The sequence below is a fragment of the Oryctolagus cuniculus genome, chromosome 8 (genome assembly GCF_051225735.1).
Source record: "Oryctolagus cuniculus isolate XC-2025 breed Fujian yellow rabbit chromosome 8, ASM5122573v1, whole genome shotgun sequence".
NCBI classification, from domain to species: Eukaryota; Metazoa; Chordata; class Mammalia; order Lagomorpha; family Leporidae; genus Oryctolagus; species Oryctolagus cuniculus.
Genome location: NC_142874.1, coordinates 18,008,630 through 18,029,314, shown reverse-complemented (window position 1 = coordinate 18,029,314; position 20,685 = coordinate 18,008,630). Strand labels below are relative to the sequence as shown.

The 20,685-nt window shown below is 39.6% G+C and overlaps 1 protein-coding gene across 1 annotated transcript in view; it reads right to left on the bottom strand.

Annotated features, from left to right (window-relative positions):
- The window catches only part of LOC108175429 (tolloid-like protein 1), a 301,771-nt gene that overhangs the window by 86,273 nt on the left and 194,813 nt on the right, over positions 1-20,685 (bottom strand). Inside the window, exons 8-12 of the mRNA XM_089303227.1 lie at positions 12,326-12,570; positions 11,332-11,375; positions 4,695-4,797; positions 2,108-2,224; positions 819-964 (exon numbers count right to left, since the gene is read on the bottom strand). Coding sequence (XP_089159353.1) covers positions 819-964; positions 2,108-2,224; positions 4,695-4,797; positions 11,332-11,375; positions 12,326-12,570 — 655 coding nt within the window. The remainder of the gene's footprint in view (positions 1-818; positions 965-2,107; positions 2,225-4,694; positions 4,798-11,331; positions 11,376-12,325; positions 12,571-20,685) is intronic.

Genomic DNA, 20,685 nt, shown 5'->3' with positions numbered 1-20,685 from the left:
TCCACCTCCAATCAAGTTTCCGGCTAACGGCCTGAAAAAGCAGCAGAGGACGGCCCAAGTCCTTGGGCCTCTGCACCCACATGGGAGATCCGGAAGAAGCTCCTGGCTACTGGCTTCAGTCTGGCCCATTGCGGCCATCTAGGGAGTGAAGCAGCAAATGGAAGATCTCTGTCTTCCTCCAGCTCTCCCTCTCACTGTAAGTCTGATTTTCAAATAAATGAATATATTTTATTTAAAAAAAAAAAAAAAGAAAGATAGTGCACAGGCGTGCAGGCAGGTGTGAGCCTCTGTGGGCTCGTGGGGGTGGTGCCTGGACTGCCCAGGCCTCCAGCTTCCCTAATGAAGCTGAAAGCAGCTCAGAATCTTGATTTCTGATATAAACACTTATCTGTGTGATGGTTAAAAAAATACAAAAACTGGGTCCCCCCCCCCAACAAAAAGACAGTCTACCTTTTAACCTCTTAGTTTAGAAGAGAAATAAAAATTCTATCACGTAATGGACCCTCCAAGAGTCTCATGAAACAACTCCACGCATTTGTCAAAAAAAAAAAAAAAAAAGATTGTCAGTAGTTCAAAACATTCCGATTCAAATAGAGCAGATAATGTAAACGCACTTTAATCTTCTTGGAAATGTCTACAAGGAGAGGAAAGGAAAAAATCCTGTCCCTCTTGATCTTGCATTTTATAGGCAGTCCTTGGCTTCTTCGCTGATTAAAAGGCCGATTCTCCGGTTCTTTGCTGACTTAATGAGGAGTCCCTTACATGGCACTGTCATTTATGGAGAATACGCCCAGTAGAGTTCGCCTAAAAGACTTTACCTCAAAAGCCTGAAAGGTCAGTCCCACGTGGTAGCTCTCCGACACCATTATTCGCCACACGCATTCCTTCATGGGTCTGTAGTCGTCAGGGTAATTCGGAGACTGAATCTGCCCTTCATTTTTCCGTATCTCACCTCCACAGATGGCTGAAGTAAGCAAAAAAAAAACAAGCAAATAAATAAACCTCGACGACGTGCCCCTCCACTTCCCTTTCCTTCTAAGGTGATGTTTAAGTTCAGTTCCTGGAGCTGAGTACATAAAATTATCAGGTTATAAAAATCAAAGTTGACTGGTTGCGCTGTTGTAAAAATTTATACGGTTAAAAAAAATGTCACTTCACTGTAAATGTCAGATAACAATCGGCCAAGGACTATTCAATTTTTAATCACTGTTATTTCATATATTCACCAAAATGAACACTTCTTTTTTAAAACTTTTAAAATCCTTCGGGGATTTGGTAAATGAATTCCATGTGAGCTTGTGCGGTGCTTCTCCGATTTGGCTCATTCCCTCGTTTGGACCACAGGTGAACAGCTCATCAGAATGGACGTCTTCCCCAGAGCGGCACTCCCGGGGCCTCTGCAGGGAGCCATTGCCATGTGCTCAACATCTGTGGCCCCAGCCCAGCAAGCCGCTTCGCTGCTGTGTGCGTCATTCTGAAGACAAAACGCTTCCGTCGACTTAAGGCTTAAGGGAAGCAGAAATCGTCTTTGAAATCACCTAAACGCGTGTGCCGGGGTCTCCTCCACCCACAACCTGGCAAGAGAGGAGCTGTTCTGGAAGCCAGGAGGCACGATGCCAGTGTACCGTGTCAGAGAAGTGCAGAACAAAGCATCTAATAAATCCTTCCTTGAATGCTGCCTCTTGTTTAGACAAAGCACACTCCAGAAATGTGCACACAATTCCTCTCTGTTGCAGTTTCCTAGAATAGAGCCCTTCAGCAGCCCAGCGAATCAGCCCAGAGAAAAGCAAGAATGCCTTCATAACATTTTAACGTTATTGTCAAACGAAGTTTAAGAACTCTTGTGTCATGTGTATTCTTTCACATACCCCTAAGCACATTTAGAAGTTACTGTGACATTGATAATGGGTCACAATGAGTTGTTCTCGCACTTTAAATTTATGGAGTATTTTTATTCAAATCATCCTTGTGAATATTATGAAACAGGTTCAGAGAATTTAGTAATTTAGAAGCATGACTTAAATATCATTCTAATGAAGCTGAAAGAGCAGACACTTCTGTTGTGAGATCTAAGATGGACAGATCTCTGCGATCCAGTGGGACTTGCCTTCATAGACAGCGGCAAAGCCTTTTCCTACCCAATTACTGCTGCTACGAAACTCGATCCACATCCTGCTGTCTGTAGAGGCGAGAACTTCTGGCACTTTGTCCCCACAGAATCTACCTAAAAGAAGGAAAGGAATAAAGAGAGATTCCTAAATATGACTCAGTATGATCATGGATTTTCATGATAATTGCAAAGTCTATACAAGGAAGCTCCGAAAGTTCATAAACAACAGAATTAAAAGATGTGTACTTTGGAATTATCACATTGACCGACTCATGTCTGTACCACTGGCATACAGAATTAAGACAGGCTGTTCAGAAAACACAGTTGTAAGAGGCCACGTGGGGTACGGAGGTAGGGAATTTACTCGATGGACAACAGAAACAGGTGCACATCACCCCAAGACGCTGGGTCGAATTCTTCATCTGCTCCTTAGCATGGGATGACTTGGCCAAGGCTGTGTTCTCACCTTGAAGTGGATTTCCTTGTCCAGACACGTTTAAAGATCGCTCCTCTAGAAACCCCTGGGCTACCTCCCGTGTCTAATAGCAATGCTCACCTTCCATCCTACCCACAGAGCCATCATCTCTAGCCATGTGGGCAGAGAGGCAGAACTCTCAGCTGTAAGTTACAATCTTTTCTAACTGTGTAGTCACAGATAAGTTGGACAGAAAACACACATATAAGACCTATCATTTCTCTCACTCTTCCCTCCACATTTGTATTACTTACATTATGTCTGTCACTGTGCTCTAGGCTTCCACATGATGACAAAATGGTTAAATGTGACAATTTATATGAAATAATTCTATACACATATTAATTGTTATCCATATTCTTTGTTCTGGAAAAATGCCATACGTAGTTTTAACATACGAGAAATGCTGGCTGACTTGAACAAAGCAAACCTCACTAATAGCTAGTGAAAAAACACATCATAAATTGCACAGTCCATCCGAGGCAGGCAGCACCAAGCAGTACTTCTTAGAGTGTGCGTGCGAATGGCTGGGAAACTGACAAAGTTCAGTCTGCTTCAGAGGTACGCAGTGGGACCCGAGTTTCCACAATCCTAATGCCTTTCCGGATGATTCTGAGCCAGCAGTCCAAGGAATACACCCCTCAGAGCAAGGCCCAGGAAGAAAAGGTGGGGAAGGACTTGCCCATGAAAACAAACACACTGAGCCAGTCCGGTGGACCACTCTACGCTGAACCCTGCCATAAAGACGCTCCTCTAAACAAGTGCTTTCTCACATTTTGTATTTGCGTCTGATTTTCCAATATGAGCTCAATGAAATGTTTCCTTCTGAAGGCACATCCCTATGTAACAAACTGCTTCACCCAGGCTGCAAAATTAAATGTAAAGATAACGCTTCCCTCAATGCAACTTAGCCGCATTTGTTCAAGCCTTCCTCTTCCCTTATTTTTAAACATTTCCTCTTGGACTTACTCAGGTTGCTGTCACTTTTAATGTAAGAGTGTCCACTCAGCAGGTTTTAGAAAAAGATCTGCATAGCACACAACTCAACTGAGCACAGCTGCTTCTAAAAATAAAGGAGAAGTCACAATGCCTAGAAACGAGATCCGGATAGAGAAGACACTTGTGTGCTCATACGGCTCTCACCTTTAAGTAATACAGAGGCAACAGAAGCTGCCGCATGCAAGTTAACAGTGCGGTCTGTGGTTAAACGTGGGTGGCAGACTTTGGTGAGCACCAAATCTGAGCTACGGTTTATGAGGCAGACTATAAATGCCTCTTTTCAGCCACAGAAAAGCTGTCTGAGAAGTTTCAGGAACACGGAATCTGCTTGTTTTGGGAAACCACCTGCCCTACATGTACCTGACAGCTCACTGGATTACATGAGCAAAACACACACAAACAGCCCATACACAAGGAATGTGTCCATTTCTTCATCAAAACTGCGTTCAATTTTATTTATTTATCGAGAGGTGGAGAGACAGAGAGAAGATAAATAGACAGATAGAGACAGGCAGACCAAGAGAGCTCTCCAAAGGCTGGCAACAGCCCGGGCTAGGCTATGCTAAAGCCACAGGCCCAGAACTCAATCCAGATCTCTCCATGGCTGGTAGGGACCCACCTATTTGAACAATCACCTGCTGCCTCCCAGGGTGCACCTCGCAGGAGGCTAGAATTGAACATGGTGCCAGGACTCACCCAGCCCACATTGATGTGGTATGTGGGCATCCCTTTAGGCATCTTAATTGCTAGGCCAACCACCAGCCCCAAGCTATGAATCTTAAATTTAAAATGCAAAGACATTGTTCAAGCTAGCCACAGTCGTTACAATTCATGGGAAAGCCATTGTCAATCATGTTCAGAAGCAAATCTGCTGCACAATATATGCTCTTTTAAACTCCATCTGGTTGACTGATTAACTTTAAAAAATGATGAATTTAATCAGTGATTTGTTTCTGAATATTTTGTGTATGGTTGAAAAAAGTATACTGAAACTAAAGATAATACTGATGGCACATATTTTTATCTCTAAGGCAACTCTGGGAAGAATCAACTTTCTTTAGACAGGTCAGATAGCATGCACAACAATGCAGCAGGCAAACAGTGTCTTACCAAGGAGGGGTGACTTCCTCCAGTACCCATCTCTCACTTCAATGTAGTCATACCAGCACAGACTGCTCTTGTATAAGTCCATCGTGGTGAAATTTAAAACAATCTGCAAAACAGAGGGGAAAACACACAGAGTAAAAATGATTGTAATTCTACATGATGATGTGATTTTTGGAAGTGAGGAGCCCAGGTCTACGGTGAAAGTGTGTTCACGGCTAATTCCTTCTCTTTTCTTTATTAGCATCGCCCTAACATCTTTTCTTCACACACACACCTGGAAAACATGTTGTCACATTCTCATTTGTAGTTGACAATGTCAGTAGAAGCACAGTGTTAAGAACTGAATAAACCAATATTTTAGCAATTAACCCAATTTGTATAAAAATGTGAACAATTCTAAAATAGAACTCTTTAGTCAAATAGTTTATTTTGAATTTTCCCAGGATAAACATGCCTAAACCAAAAATTCTGATTTTTCCACGAAGGTCTTCTTTTTAATAATTTATTTCAAAGATGACCAGTCAGACATCTATAATTATGTTAAAAATAACCACTGTGTGCCATTTCCCAGAACATAATATCATTGTGTATGTAGAAATGTTTTAAATACAGCCTAGGATTCATATTTATTCATCTAACTATAATCAAAGGCAGATGTCACTGTGCTTCTGTAGCTCCAAGAACATGGATTCAAAGACCTTCCAAGTTCAAAGCTATTGTACATGACCTTTTATTCTGTGCTTTGTTAGTATGATGCTGCAATTCTAGGAAAGACAATCTTACAACTTGATAAAAAGACTTCACTTTCAAATAATTACTTTTCAGTTTTACTTGATTATACCAGAAGGAGGATCCAAGTTACACAAAGGATGCACTTACTGATGATTTGGAAAATATTTGCTCTAACTCTATTCTACTTTTCATATATATAATTTTTTATTTACATAAGGTGAACAAATTTCATGTATTTCATATACACAGATTTAGGAGCATAGTGATACGTCCCACTCTACCCTCCTGCCCACGCTCCCACCCTTCCTCCTGCATTTCTATGCTTCCTTTTAATTTTTACAATGATATACTTTCAGTTTATTTTATAATCATAAGTTTATGACTCCTACTCTTTACTCTAGAAACTGAAATGGACTTTGGCTAAAAGCAACAAATTATGGGTATTTGAAATGCTTCCATTACAAAAAATAGTTCATACAATATTAAAAGACACTTTGCAACAGATGAAAAAGCTGAATATGAGGTAATTCTCAAGGATTTAAGAGTGTTGGGATGATATCACTGAATCAACCTTGAATCCATATTCTAGAAGAATCTACCAATTCTGTGTCAAAAAGCATGCTTCTCCCCTTTGTTGAACAAAAAATTTAACAGAAATCTAAGTATTAATAATGGTAAATCAACCTTGGACTAGTTTACTCCTTCGCAGAATGAAGAGATAATATCACCACAAATATGAAAAGTGTTCAAAAACTTCATGGAAATGGAAGTAAAAATATATTTTGGAAGAAAAATTGTTGAAATGTATGCATATGAGGAGCTCAAAAAGTTTAATCACGCTAATTGTATATTTTTTAGAAACTTCATGTATTTCAAAAAATTACATGAAAATAAGTGTCTTCTAATTCCTATTTCCACAAAATTTTTGTATTTCTAATGGCATCTTATGTCTGGTACCACAGTGATCACCAATAAAACTGTACATCAACATTGGTTTCAAATCACATTAACATGTATTTTTTTTATTACCCACATGGAAATTTCCCAAGGACAAGAAAATAAAGATATGCTGTTTATTTTTTTAAGGTAAATCAATAGGTTATGGCATAAATTGGTTTTGTTCAATAGAATTGTTCATCTATTTTTGTCTTTCTTATATATGTTTTTCCTTTTTTCTTTGTCTTTCCCTTCATCCAATTTTATTATTCCAAATATTTTCAATAATTTCTCAAATATCTGAGCAAAATACATATCATTCTTTTCTTTCTTAGCCAGTAATCCTCAAAGTTTGATTATCAAAATGTATTAGATCACTATTAGATTTCAGATTCTTCCCATGAAGTTTCCAGACATTTTCTCCACTTGTAAATACCGAGGTAACATTACATTATCCTTCAGCTGTAGCTGGGAAATCATTTCTGTTTTTCTCCTCTTAACTTGGTGTTTACATCTGTACAAATGGGGAATACTGCCTGTTATCGAGTTTCATTCTGCATTTTCCCCCATAGTACCCACCAAGGATTCAGTTCATGTGCCTGCTTAAGAATTCCTTCTTACAACACAGACAGCAAAGCTAGCATACAGACACCAAAGCTCACTCAGTGGCTTTCCTCTTGCATTTGAAAGGAAGCTTTCCAATGATGAGCAAATATTTTCAATTTCCTCCCGGATGTGGAAAAAAGTCAGCTACATTGGAAACATGTAAATCATCAAATTTCACCAAAAACTGAGAATAATCTGGTTCGACTGCTAACAGTTAATATTTGAACTTTCAGAACACACACACACACTCATAAACACATACACATTTGGAAGTTTCCTATCTTGTTTTTGATCTTCTAGTTTAAATGCCAACTGCCATGGAGGAACAAAGTTGACCTTATATTAACATAAAATATAGAGTCCTAGAAGCAGAAAATGTAATAAAGATAGGTTTCTAAAATCCAATCCTTAGAACTTTGACAACAGAAGCAAAATGCTGGCTTTTGACTAAGGTTGCTAACAGAATCATACTTCAGTTACAAATCAAAAGCTCTTGAAAAATATTTGGTGGCTTCATATTATGCTACTTTGTATAGATACATTGCATCTTTTCCCAAAAAATAACAATATGAAATTATAGATCACAATTATGTAAATATTTTATTTCTGATGGCAAATGTAAGTATCAATTTCAAATCAATCATAGTTTCTTTAGAACCTATGATTGAGGGAGTTTCTAGAAACATGCACATTCAGTTCTTGGTTAGGAGTCTTGGTTGCAAAGTTAAGTTGATGCAACTGATGTCATTTGCTTACTAAAAACTTATCTTCCAGGCCAGCTCTCTGCTGTGGCCAGGGAGTGCAGTGGAGGATGGCCCAAGTGCTTGGGCCCTGCACCCCATGGGAGACCAGGAGAAGTACCTGGCTTCTGCCATCGGATCAGCGCGGTGCGCCGGCCATGGCGCGCCGGCCGCAGTGGCCATTGGAGGGTGAACCAATGGCAAAAGGAAGACCTTTCTCTCTGTCTCTCTCTCTCTCACTGTCCACTCTGCCTGTCAAAAAATTAAAAAAAAAAAAAAAAAAAAAAAACCTAGTCTTAGATTGCTACAGAGTAAAAAATCATGGAGAAAGACAGATCAAAAGTTCAAGGGACTGGCTATCTACAAGTCTCCAGGGAAAGACAGAATCAATGAACTTTAGTCGGCACAATTAAGATATTGACTTCCTAAACAGATTCCATTGGCAATATAAAAAGGCTAGTTAGAAAAATTTACACCTTTTAGTGCTTAGGATAAGGACTATACAAACCTTGCCAATCAGACTGATATTATTAAATGGCTTTTCAGAGAGAGATTAGAACAAAAGGGGCAAGATAAAATAGCTTACTGGACTCCAGCCAGAAGCAGCTTGGACAAGTCAAATGAACTCCCTAGAGTGAATACAGTTTTCTCTTTCAGAAATAAGGCTCAAAGGGAGCAGATCAGGGATCAATAAAAAACACTGTTCCTCAAGAATATAGACAAGGGTTATAAACAAGAATCAAATCTCAAAATGTCAAATTCACTCATACACATAACATTTTTTGTACTCCATATAAATCGGTTACCACAAATAAGGGCAAACATATAATTTCGTCTTTTGGAGACTGGCTTATTTCACTAAGCATAATGGTCTCCAATCGCATCCACTTTGCTGGAAAAGATAGGGCTCCATTCTTTTTATGGCTGAGTAGTATTCCATACCGTGTGTGTGCGTGAGTGTGTGGGTGTGGGTGTGGGTGTGTGCGTGTGTGTGTGTGAGTGTGCTTGTGTGTGTGTGGGTGTGGGTGTGTATCACAATTTCTTTATCTGGTCCTCAGCTGATGGACATCTGGTTGACTCCATATCTTAGCTATTGTGAATTGAGCTGCCAAAGATATGGGGTACAGATAACTCTTTCAAATGCTGATTTCATTTCTTTTGGGAAACCTTGTGAATTTTTTAAATTAATTTATTTATTTGAGATGCAGAGTTATATAGAGAGGAGAGACACAGAGAAATCTTCTACTGATTCACTACCCAATGGTCACAACAACCAGTGCTGGGCAAGGGTGAAGCCAGGAGCTTCTTCTAGGTCTCCCACATAGGTGCAGGGACCCGAGTACTTGGGCTATCCTCCACTGCTTTCCCACGTTCATTAGCAGGGAGCTGGATTGGAAGTGGAGCAGCTGGGACTCAAACCGGTGCCTATATGGGATGCTGGCACTGCAGGCGGCGGCTTAACCTGCTGCACCCTAAACAACATCCCCAACCTCGTAAAGTCTTAATCTCCTCCTGTGTAATCCTTAAAGAAGTTGTCCTGGGGCCAGCACTGTGGCTTAGCGAGTAAAGCTGCCGCCTGTAGTGCCAGCATCCCATATGGGCGTCAGTTCGAGTCCCTGCTGCTCCACTTCCAATCCAGCTCTCTGCTATGGCCTGCACCCAAGTAGGAGACCTGAAAGAAATTCCTGGCTCCTGGCTTTGGATTGGTGCAGCTGCAGATATTTTGTCTGCCTGGGGAGTGAACCAATGGATGGAGGACCTCTCTCTCTCTCTCTCTCTGCCTCTGCCTCTGCCTCTGCCTCTCTGTGACTCAGCCTTTCAAATAAATAAATGATTCTTTAAAATAAAAAGGAAGTTGTCCTATTTAGACTTCTGTGTATAATCACGTATCTTTCACCTCATTCCATTGATGATGTTGCTAAACTTCATTGGTGTATGGTGAGTCTACAGACACCACTGCCATTGTCCTAATCACCAGCGGTGCTCCCCACTTAAGGGATGGAAACTTTAAATATACAACTATGTGTGGGGTTTAAATTTAACTACATTAGGAAATGAGACAGACGGGTGCAGAGATTTAGAGAGAAGGAAAAATGGAAAACAATGGGGGAGAATTGTTCAGTGAGAATTGAGAAAAAAATGTCATTCTCAAAGATTTGGTGAATTAAAAGCTAATTTATCTTCATTCAAAAAAAAAAATCCCGTAACTTTCCTTTACTCCATGTAATTCATAAGCTATAACAGCAACTGGCTTTTAATTCTGCTTTAGAAATACAGACATCTTTTGTCACAGAGAATAGTGCTTTCATGACTGTGCTTTTACTATGTTAAATAAAGTAATGTATACATGAATATTTACTCTGGTTTGAATAAGAAAATGACCCATTTGTGCATTTATATCATGAAAATCTCAATTAGAAACCACACTTCTAATTTTCTTTCTGTTAATAATGGAAATATTTAAGAGTCACTGGCTGAAATTTAAATTAATACAATTTGATTATTTTTGATTCATATTAACTTTCCTACAATTTAATGCTCAAATGAATCTCCAGTGTGATTTTTAAGTGTGATGTCTGAATGCATACATGGAGAGAGACAAGCAAAATTGTTTACATGCAAAGTGGTCAGTTATTTAATTGTAGCAATTAAATTACTAATAGTAAAACCTTTCTCTTTCTAAACGATTAAAAACATCACACGCTAAATGTTGCTAAAAATTAGTCAAGAATCACCCCTGACTTTTTCATAGTGGTGCCATTCTCTTACAAGTGTGTTTTTCCTATGGAAATATGAATTTAAAAAAATTAAAGAAATACTGCATGTGCCTGTATATTTTATAAACCTACATAAAACATTTAAAAGATATTTATACAAGTATGAATCCAATTTAAGTATCCATGATGTAAATAAATCTATGAATACTAAGTATTATTAGATATAGGACAAAATTCTATAGGTAAGCAGTCAGATGACTACAGATAGGATTATGTACAAAAGAAAAAATTTTAAAACTTACTTTCAGTATTGAATCACTAAGATGTAAAAGGCCTTAAATAAACTTTACATTTAAAAAAAAGTTAACTGTCCTTCTGAAAACTTAATAGACCTAAATTAGAAGAAAATGAACCATTACAAGATAATTGGGAAAGCCGTAATATCTTATAATTTACTGTAGCCAATTTGATCTTGAGGGAGTGGAAACCTCTTTTCTCAGCAGAAATGTTTACTAAATTCACCAGGCTGAATCAATGAATTAAATAATCACATCATACTGAATGACCAACTTCCTAGCTATTTCCTGTGACTATCCAGCCAACTCACTTTTTCTTGCTTGCATCTGAAACCTGAACTGCTCAACAAAAGCATACTACCCCATATGTCAAGGAGCACATATTAAATTGTTGTGAATGAATCAGCTTGCTTTCTCCTATCCCCTGAGGGCATATCTTCCCAGACTCACACCAGACTCGTAATAAGTGTAATGAACATAAGAGCTTCCCTATCACTCAATACATAAACAACATCAAGGTAAATTTTCAGGGATGAATATAACCATTACACCCCTGATAATCTGCAAACATTATTAAACTAGCAGGAAATTAAAACTGTTATAGTTATTTTACCTTCTGCAACCTTAGTGATCTAGAAATATTTCCAAATGTGAATGCTGTTAGTGTTAGGTAAAGGGGGTTTCTTTGGAAATTTAGTTTGGGAAAACTGTATTGAATCTTTCACGTCTGCTCTTTCAAAGATGATCACTACTCAGGATGTGAACAGAACTCACAACATAGCAAATTTGCAGCAGAATCCCTTTTCTTCCTTGAACCATCAATGTACTGGTGTTCCCTTAGAATATTCTTGTTTTATAAATATATTTTTTAAAATTGTATTTAAGTTATACAAGGTTCATGCATTTCATATATACAGATTTAGGAACATAGTGACACATCCCCCCACCCCCACCCCGCCATGCTCCAACCCTTCCTCCTCCCTCTCACATTCCCACTCTTAATTTTTACAAAGATTTACTTTCAGTTTACTTGGTGATTATATAGCTAACCCTACACTAAGTAAAAGAGTTCAACAAATAGTATGAAGAGGAAAACAAAAACAAAACAACACACGGTTCCTCAACGGAAGCAACAAGGCTGCAAACAATCACCAAGACTCTTTCATTCATCCTTTCTTCAAAACTTCATTCAGTAGCAAAATACACAGTGGCTCACCAGTAACTTCGTGAGAACTTTTTTTTTTTTTTTTTTGAGCAGGGTTATAAATACCTACTGCCAAAATTTTCATGTATATACCATTAAGGAAGGGACTTGAAAGAAAAGGTCATTCAGGAACCAATTTTGCAGTTCAAATAAAGGATATTCTTTCTCTATTGGCAAGGAAACTCAGCACTTGATTAGAAAATCATGCAACTCCTTAGTAACTATCAAATAACCATTCTATTTTGCTCTTTTACTCATGAAATTAAAAGAAAACAATGCGTATTGCCCCAGCTCTTGAAATCTGAATTCTAACAGCTTGTTTTGATTTGTAGCGATGAGTATCCCAGAGTTCCCTCCTCGCTCATCCCATGATTGCTTGGAACTTTGCATGTCACTTGTCAGCAAGGAGAGAGACAAGTAAACAGCCGGGTAAACCATGGCTTGTCCATCAGCAAGAGCACAGCCCAGCACAGCCCAGCACAGCCCAGCTCAGCCACGTGCCTGTGTTTGCAGAGAGCAATACCTGGACATCGATACAGCTTTCTTGCCTGTGCAATATCTCCTTTACTTAAACGCGTGCGTTGACCGATGGCGGGACGTATGCCATTATCATCGCGGGAGGGGAGAATCGTATCCAGAAACATCCCCCTGAAAGAGAAAAGAAACAAACCACCCCTACGTCACCAAATCAAAGCACATATCTTGCTTACCAATATACGGTTGCTTTTTAAACTCAAGTCAATCAAATGGAAAATACAACGGAGTGAGCTCTAGGCAGTGTGTCAAACTTTCAAAACACCAGCATCATGTGTGTGTAGCATAAAATCAATGATGACATCCACGTGTTCCTTAGAAAACTGTATTATGTGTTTTTAAAATACATGGAATATTTTATAGTCTCCCACCAAGTACACCATGGCTCTGTTTTTGTCTCCCAAACAGATCTAAGAATCCCTTAGATTGTCAGATTGTAAAACAATTCTTCCTCATGATATATATATATACAATATATACAATAAAGACTTCTGCAATTACTAAAATTCAAAGAGTCAAACAAAATACACCTTAATATTCTTCGAATTAAATTCTAATTTAACTATCTAAGCATTTAAGATTTCTTACAAGTCTAAATGCTATAACGTATGTTAAAAAAGGAAAAACAATGTCAAAATGTAGACAGAACAGTGCAAAACAAAAGTATTATGTATCATTTTCAATGTTTCATGGCAAAATTGCTTAGCAAAAAATCCTAATCAGTGCCCCATTGATTCTAAGCTATAGATATTGAGTTGCTTTTGACTCAAAGTTTTAGTAGAAGAATTACTACTTTTCCTACTATGTATGAGTTAAAATTCTTAATATAGTACACTAAAGATACATTCTAATTTTGCAATACGTATCAAACATTTATAACTCTAAAGGAAGTGCTTAGGTTAAAAATACAATGAACTGTGAAACTATTACAACAGGTTGAGAAGGAGGGAGTTTGCCTGTGTGGATTTTTAAAAAACAAAAATTGTTTTTCAGAAAATAAAGAAGGAAATTTTCCACAAAGATATTTTAAATTAAGAAATAACCTTAGCACCAATGCCTGCAATGGGCACCCATATGGGCACTGGTATGTGTCCCAGTGTTACTGTTCCAATCCAGTTCTCTGCTAATGGCCTGAGAAAGCAGTGGAGGATGGCCCAAGTCTTTGGGTCCCTGCACCCACATGAGAGATCGGAAGAAACTCCTGGCTCCTGGCTTTGGATTGGCCCAGCTCTGGCCATTGTGGCCACTTGGGGAGTGAACCAGCAGATGGAAGACTTTTCTCTCTGTCTTTTCTCTCTCCCTCTCTCTGTCTATAACTCTACCTCTCAAGTAAATAAATATAATCTTAAAAAAAACAGAAATGACCTTGTAAGATGTCTTTTTTAAAAAAAAATTCTCATTTATTTTTCTGAGAGGCAAAGAGACAAAGAGAAAGACAAAGAAAGTTCTCATCCTCAGGTTCAATCCTCAAATGCCTGAAACTTGGGGGCTGGAACTGGGAGCTAGAAAACCAACTTAAGTCTCCCATGTGAGTTACAGCAATCAAATCAATTTGGCTACCACTGCTGCCTCTCAAAGTGCAAATAATTTGGAAGCTGGAATCAGACTCTGACCTCGAAAGTGAACCCTGATTCTTTGATGTGGGACGTAGCATCATAACGGGTATCTTAACATCCAGAAGAAATGCCCATCGCGTAAGATATCTTTTAAATGGAGATGAGTGATGGGACATGCCTTTTCAATATTTACAATATCACACATTTATACTGCAGGTTAAAGAATAACACTTTAAGCTCTGCTTAGTCCTCCCCTTTAGGAAACATTCGTTCAGCACTGTTCTAGGTTTGGATTTATAGCAGTGAACAGACTAACAAAAATACTACTCTTTCTGATTTTAATATCCTAATGTGGGGAGAAAGACATTAAAATGAAAGACCAATAACTTGGGTAGTGATCAGATCAGCACTGTGGAAAAAATAAAGGACAGAAGGTGGGTATCGGCTGCACAGCAAGTCTTATGGCTACCTACCAGTAGAGAGTCCCCAGAAAGAACCATTTAGAGATGCAAGGACTTCTGAAATCTTTGAGCACCAGCTAGATAATGTGTTTACCTGGAGGACAACAACTACTAATTTATAGGAAGATGGCAAACAGAATGACATGGTTAACTTATGACTTATAGCTTTTAGGTAAGCAAAGGAGTGGTGATATACAACCTGGCCATCTCAAATCCCAAGGCGGCAACTCTTTAAAGCCAGATCTAAGCACTTATAGAACTCCATCTATATACTGCCCGAGACAAGGGCAGACAAGTAGAGACTAATGATTTATGGGAACTGACCATCAAAAGCAAGAGCTCACACTAAGATGCAACTTCGGGAGGCCCCATGTAATTGGAAAGGGAAGCTGAGTTATAAGGTAGCATTGAGAAAAGCCATCTCTCAATGGCACCGCATGAATCAACAGAAACATTAAGTAGGAAAACGGAAATTGATGGAGTGTTACAATTTCTGCAGTCCTCCAGTACTAAGCAAAGTATTGACTATTTTCTATTTTCAAAAATAAATGGGCACTCTTTGACGAGTTTCACTTTTTAAGCTTTCAGGAGGTTCAATATTTAAAAAAAGTTAATGACATTTTGGAGTGGATATATGCTACCTTGGCCAGTAGAATAATGAATTTTGACTTATTCTATATACCGAGGTATCCTTTCTTACATTCTAAAGGGGACCAATCACCCATTCTTGTACTTTCTTTATGGTCAGGAAGTTAACAATTCTGTTTGTCCAAGACATGGCCATTGAGCAAGGGAGGTGTTATCAATAGGCCAGAGGCAAATCATACTGAGGTTCCTTTCTAATAGCCATTCTTCATTTATTTTAATTGTGTAAAAATGGCAAATGAGCTATTCTTTTAAGAAACTTTGTAAAATTTTACAACTTTTCTTTGTTTTAATGAAAAAGTTATCAGTTTGCATGAATTTACCTTACAGAATATCTATGCATTTGAAGGCCTCATAGGCCAAGACTTCTCACCATGATTTCCTAAACCTATTCCATGGGTTACACTCACAGAAACAACTGGAACATTGTAGACTCCATGAGTTCAGAACAGAAGAACTATAAAACCTCTCACTAGTGTAGAGAAAGCATTTGACAAGATTCAAGACGCTTCCCTGATTCATACTCAACAAACCAGAAAGTGAAAGAAACTACCTCAAAATAATGAAGGTCACAAATGAAAAGCCCACAACTGAGGCCGGCGCTGTGGCTTAGCAGGTAATGCCTGCCGTGCCAGCATCCCATGTGGGCGCCAGTTCGAGTCCTGGCTGCTCCACTTCTGATCCAGCTCTCTGCTGTGGCCTGGGAAAGTAGTAGAAGATGGCCCAAGTCCTTGGGCCCCTACACCCATGTGGGAGACCGGGAAGAAGTTCCTGGCTCCTGGCTTCAGACTGGCGCAGCTCTGGCCATTACAGCCAGCTGGGGAGTGAACCAGTGAATGGAAGACCTCTACCTCTCCTTCTCTCTCTGTGTAACTCTGACTTTCAAATAAATAAATAAATCTTATTAAAAAAAAGAAAAGTCCACGGTTATCATCATATTCAGTGGTGAAAAACAAAGCTTTTCCTCTAAGAGCAGTAACAAAGGATGCCTGTTCTCAGCCCTTCTGTTTAACCTGGTACTGGATGTTGTGACCACAGTAATTAGGAAAGAAGGTAGAAGATGGGAGGAGGAGGGGGAACAAGAAGGTGAGAGAGAGGGGAAGGAAGTAGAGAAGAAGGAAGTAGAGAAAAAGGAAGAAGAGGAGGACTAAAGAGGAGGAGGAGGAAGAGAAGAAGAAGAGGAAGACTAAGGAGAAGGAGGAGGAGGAGAAGAAGAGGAAGAAGAAGAATTAAAATTAAGGAAGTAGGAGACATTACCTCTATCTGCAGATGATATGGTCTTACACAGAACACCCTAAATGCTCCACAAAAAACTGTTAGAACTAATATGTGAATTTAGCAAAATCAAAACACAAAACCAGTTATCTTTCTACACGCCAACAGTGAGTTACCCATAAAGGAAATCAAGACAAAAAATTGTACAAATACTTAGAAGTAAACCCAACCAAAGAAACGAAAGACTTGGACAGTGAAAACTAAAACAACATTGCTGAAAGAAATTAAAGTGATAAGTAAGTGGAAAGGTCCTGTGATCCTGGATTTAAAATTAAATAGTAAGCTCTTAATATTACTCAAATAAATCTATAGATTCAATACAATCCCTATTAAAATTCCAACATTGTCTTTTTGTATTATTTTATTTGAGGTAGAGCTTCAGACAGAGGGAGAGACAGAGAGATCTTCCATCTGTTGGTTTACACCCCACATGGCTGCAATGGCAAGAGCTGGGCCTATCTGAAACCAGGAGCCAGGAGCTTCTTCTGGGTCTTCCATGTGGCTGAGCACTTGGGCCATCTTCCACTGCTCTCCCAAGCCATTAGCAGAGAGCTGGATCGGAAGAGGTGTGGTTGGGACACAAACCAGTGCCTATATGGGATGCCAGAGCCCCAGCAAAAATATATTACAAAGCTACAGTAATCAACATATTATGGCACTGGCATAAAGATAAACCTCTAGACCAATGAAATAAAGTAGAGAACCCCCCCCCCCAAAAAAAACTAATGTATATAATCAAATTCTCTTCAAGAAGGATTCCAAAAGGCAGCCTTTTCTACAAATGATGACAAAAAACTGAACATCCACAGCCAAAAAAAAGAAGAAGAAATGAATTTGCACCATTATACTATGTAAAAGTATTAACTCAAAGTCAACTACAGATCTAAACATAAGACCCTGAACTATAAATTCCCAGAAGGAAAAATAAGGGGAAAGCTTCATGGCTGTCATGATTTATTGGATATGACATCAAAAGGCAACAGTATATTTAAAAAGAGAGCCACACACGATGAAATCAAACTTAACAGATTTTGGTCATATAGGACAAAATCGCCAGAGTGAAAACGTAACCTGCGGAATGGCAGAAAATATTTGCAAATCATATATCAGATTAAGTGGTTAAGAGCCAGAATACACAAAGAACTCTCACAGCTCAACAACAAATCAAGTAGCCTGAGTAACAACTGGGCAAAGGACTTGAGTAATCATTTCTCCAAAAATGACACACAAGTGACCGCCATGCATCTGAAAACATGTTCAGCTAATCAATACAAGATGCGCATCAATGATCACAAAAATGTCAATCTAAACCAAAATGTGGGGCAGTCATTATGGCATGGGAAGTTAAGTCGCCACTTGGAATGCCTGGTTCAAGTCCCAGCTACTCTGCTTCCAATCCAGCCCCCTGCTAGTGCACCTGGAAAGCAGAAGATGATGGCCCAAGTACTTGGGTTCCCGCCACCTACATGGGAAATCCAGATGGCTTTCTTAGGCCCTTGCATCTGCCTGGCCAACCTCTTGCTGTTTCAGTCACTTGAGGACTGAACTTACAGATAGAAGATCTCTCTCTTCTCTGTCTCTCACTCTCTCCGGTCATTCTGACTTTCAAATGAATAAATAAATCTTGTGATGGAAATTATCAAAACAAAGGAAAACAAGTGTTGGTGAGGACATAGAGAAAGCTAGAACTTATAAACCGTTAGCAGGATGTTAAATGGTGCAACCACCATGAGAAAAGTGTGCAAGTTCCTGAAGAATTAAAAGTAGAAATGCCACTGGGGTCAGCAATGTGCACAGTGGGTTAAGCCACTGCCTGCGATGCCAATATCCCACATGGGTGTCAGTTCGGATCCTGGTGGCCTCACTTCAAATTCAGCTGCCTATTGATGCGCTTGGGAGAGCAGCAAAAGACAGCCTAAGTCCTCCGGCCCCTGAACCCATGTGGGAGACCTGGATGGAGTTCTAGGCTCCTGGTTTTGGCCTGGACCAGCTCTGGCCTCTGCAGCCACCTAGGAAATGAACCAGTGGTTGCAAGATAGAGCACTTGCTCTCTCTCTCTCTCTCTCTCTCTCTCTCTCTGCCTTTCAAATAAGAACTACTACATGAACCAGCATCTCATGTCAGCTTAGATAGTGCTAAAGAATAGAAAGAAGGATCTCTGAGGAATAGTTACACACACATGTCCCACAGCAGCACTATTCACAGTTGTCAACGAGTGGTAATAACTCAAATGTCTGTTGATGGACAAAGGCATACATAAAATGTGATTATACAATCAAGTATTAGTCATCATTATTATAGAGGAAAATCTTGTCGTATGCTACAGTATGGATGAACTTAGAGGAAATAATGCTAAGGGAAATAAGCAAGTCACAAAAGGACACACTCTGTATGGTTCCAATTATACAAGGTATCTAAGGTAATGAAGTCCACAGAAGCAAAAAGCAGACTGGTGATTGCCAGGTGCTGGAGAGAGAGAATGGGAAGTTGCTGTTTAATGAGTACCAGGGCTTCAAGTTTGCAGACGAAAGTGTTCTAGAAATGTTTCACAACTGTGAATATACTTAACACTTTAAACTCTATACGTAAAAATGGCCAAGGAGGAGCTGGTGTTTGTCTAGTGGTTAAGGTGCCTACCTCCCACATCAGAGTGACTGATTTGATTTCCAGGTCTGGTTTCTGACTTAGGCTTTTTGCTAAAGCAGATCCTAGTAGGCAGTGGTGATGGCTCTAGGAACGGAGTTTCTGCCACTCCCGCAGACCTGGATTGACAAGTTTCCGGTTTCACTCCCAGCCCAATTCCAGCCCTGGGGCAGTGACCAGTGGAAGGATTTTTTTTTCCCTCTTTTTCTTTCTGCCTTACAAATAAATAAATATTTTTAAAGGTTTAAAATCATAAGGTTTTATTATGTGGAGGAAGGACTGAGAACTGTGACAAATGCTTCATTACCTGAAATCAATTACATATGTCAATAAGCAGCCTCTCTTTTTGGAGGATTTATTTATTGAATTGAGAGGCAGGGTTACATAGAGAGAAAGGTAGTGACAGAGAGAGAGGAATCTTCCGTCCACTGGGTCATGCCTCAAATGGCTGCAATGGCCGGAGCTAGGCTGATCTGAAGCCAGGAGCCAGGAGCTTCTTCCGAGTCTCCCATGTGGGTGTAGGGGCCCAAGCATGTGGGCCATCTTCCACTGCTTTCCCAGGCCATTAGCAAAAAGCTGGATCAGAAATGGAGCAACCGGGACCCAACTGGTACCCATGCGGGATGTCAGCACTGCAGGTGGAGGCTTAGCCTACAACGTCACAGCGCTGGTCCCCAAACACCCACTTTAAAGACTCCAGTTTATAAAATAATATGAGTGAGGATCAATCAGATATTATCTTTCCTACTATAAGGTCTTTTGAACTACAGAAATCTGTTTATTTATGAAAAAATGAGTAGCATAACTTTGAATCAATTTGATCGAATAAAAAGTCAAGACTGGGGGCCGGTGCTGTGGCGCAGCAGGTCAACACCCTGCCCCGAAGTGCCAGCATCCCATATGGGTGCCAGTTCAAGTCCCGGCTGCTCCACTTGCGATCCAGCTCTCTGCTATGGCCTGGGAAGGCAGTGGAGGATGACCCAAGTCCTTGGGCCCCTGCACCCACATGAGGACCTGGAAGAAGCTCCTGGCTCCAGGCTTTGGATCGGCGCAGTTCCAGCCATTGCAGCCAATTGGGGAGTGAACCAGCATATGGAAGACCAATCTCAATGTCTCTCTCTCTCTCTCTCTCTCTCTCTCTCTCTCTCTGCCTCTCCTCTGTGTAACTCTGACTTGCAAATAAATAAATAAATCTTACAAAAAAAGTCAAAGCTGGTTGGCACACAACACAAAGGCAGATGATGGAGGAGACAGCAGCAGGCAGCATGAGAAGAGTGGTATATGGAGAAAACAGCCAGGCGGAAAGGCAAAGCAGACAAGTTCCAAGTTCAGGAAAGACTCAGCATTTCTGAAGAACAGGAAGCGTTCATTATTTTCTGCACTCTTTGCTACTTCCTGTCTTCCAAATAATCAAACCTCAGGTTAATTCTAAGTAACTGAATTCAGCAGCATAAGAGAGCAGTCTTGTCTAAACTTGGACCAAATGTTCATTTCTTTCACATCTCTATGGAAAACTCCCTTCCAAACATTGGTCTGAAACTAAAAATTTTATTATTCTTTAAGAATAATTGCAGGCTAAATTTCTGACTGTCATTTTTACCAAATCCTAAATTCAAATTCCAGGAACAATAAGCATGGGGATAGTTATT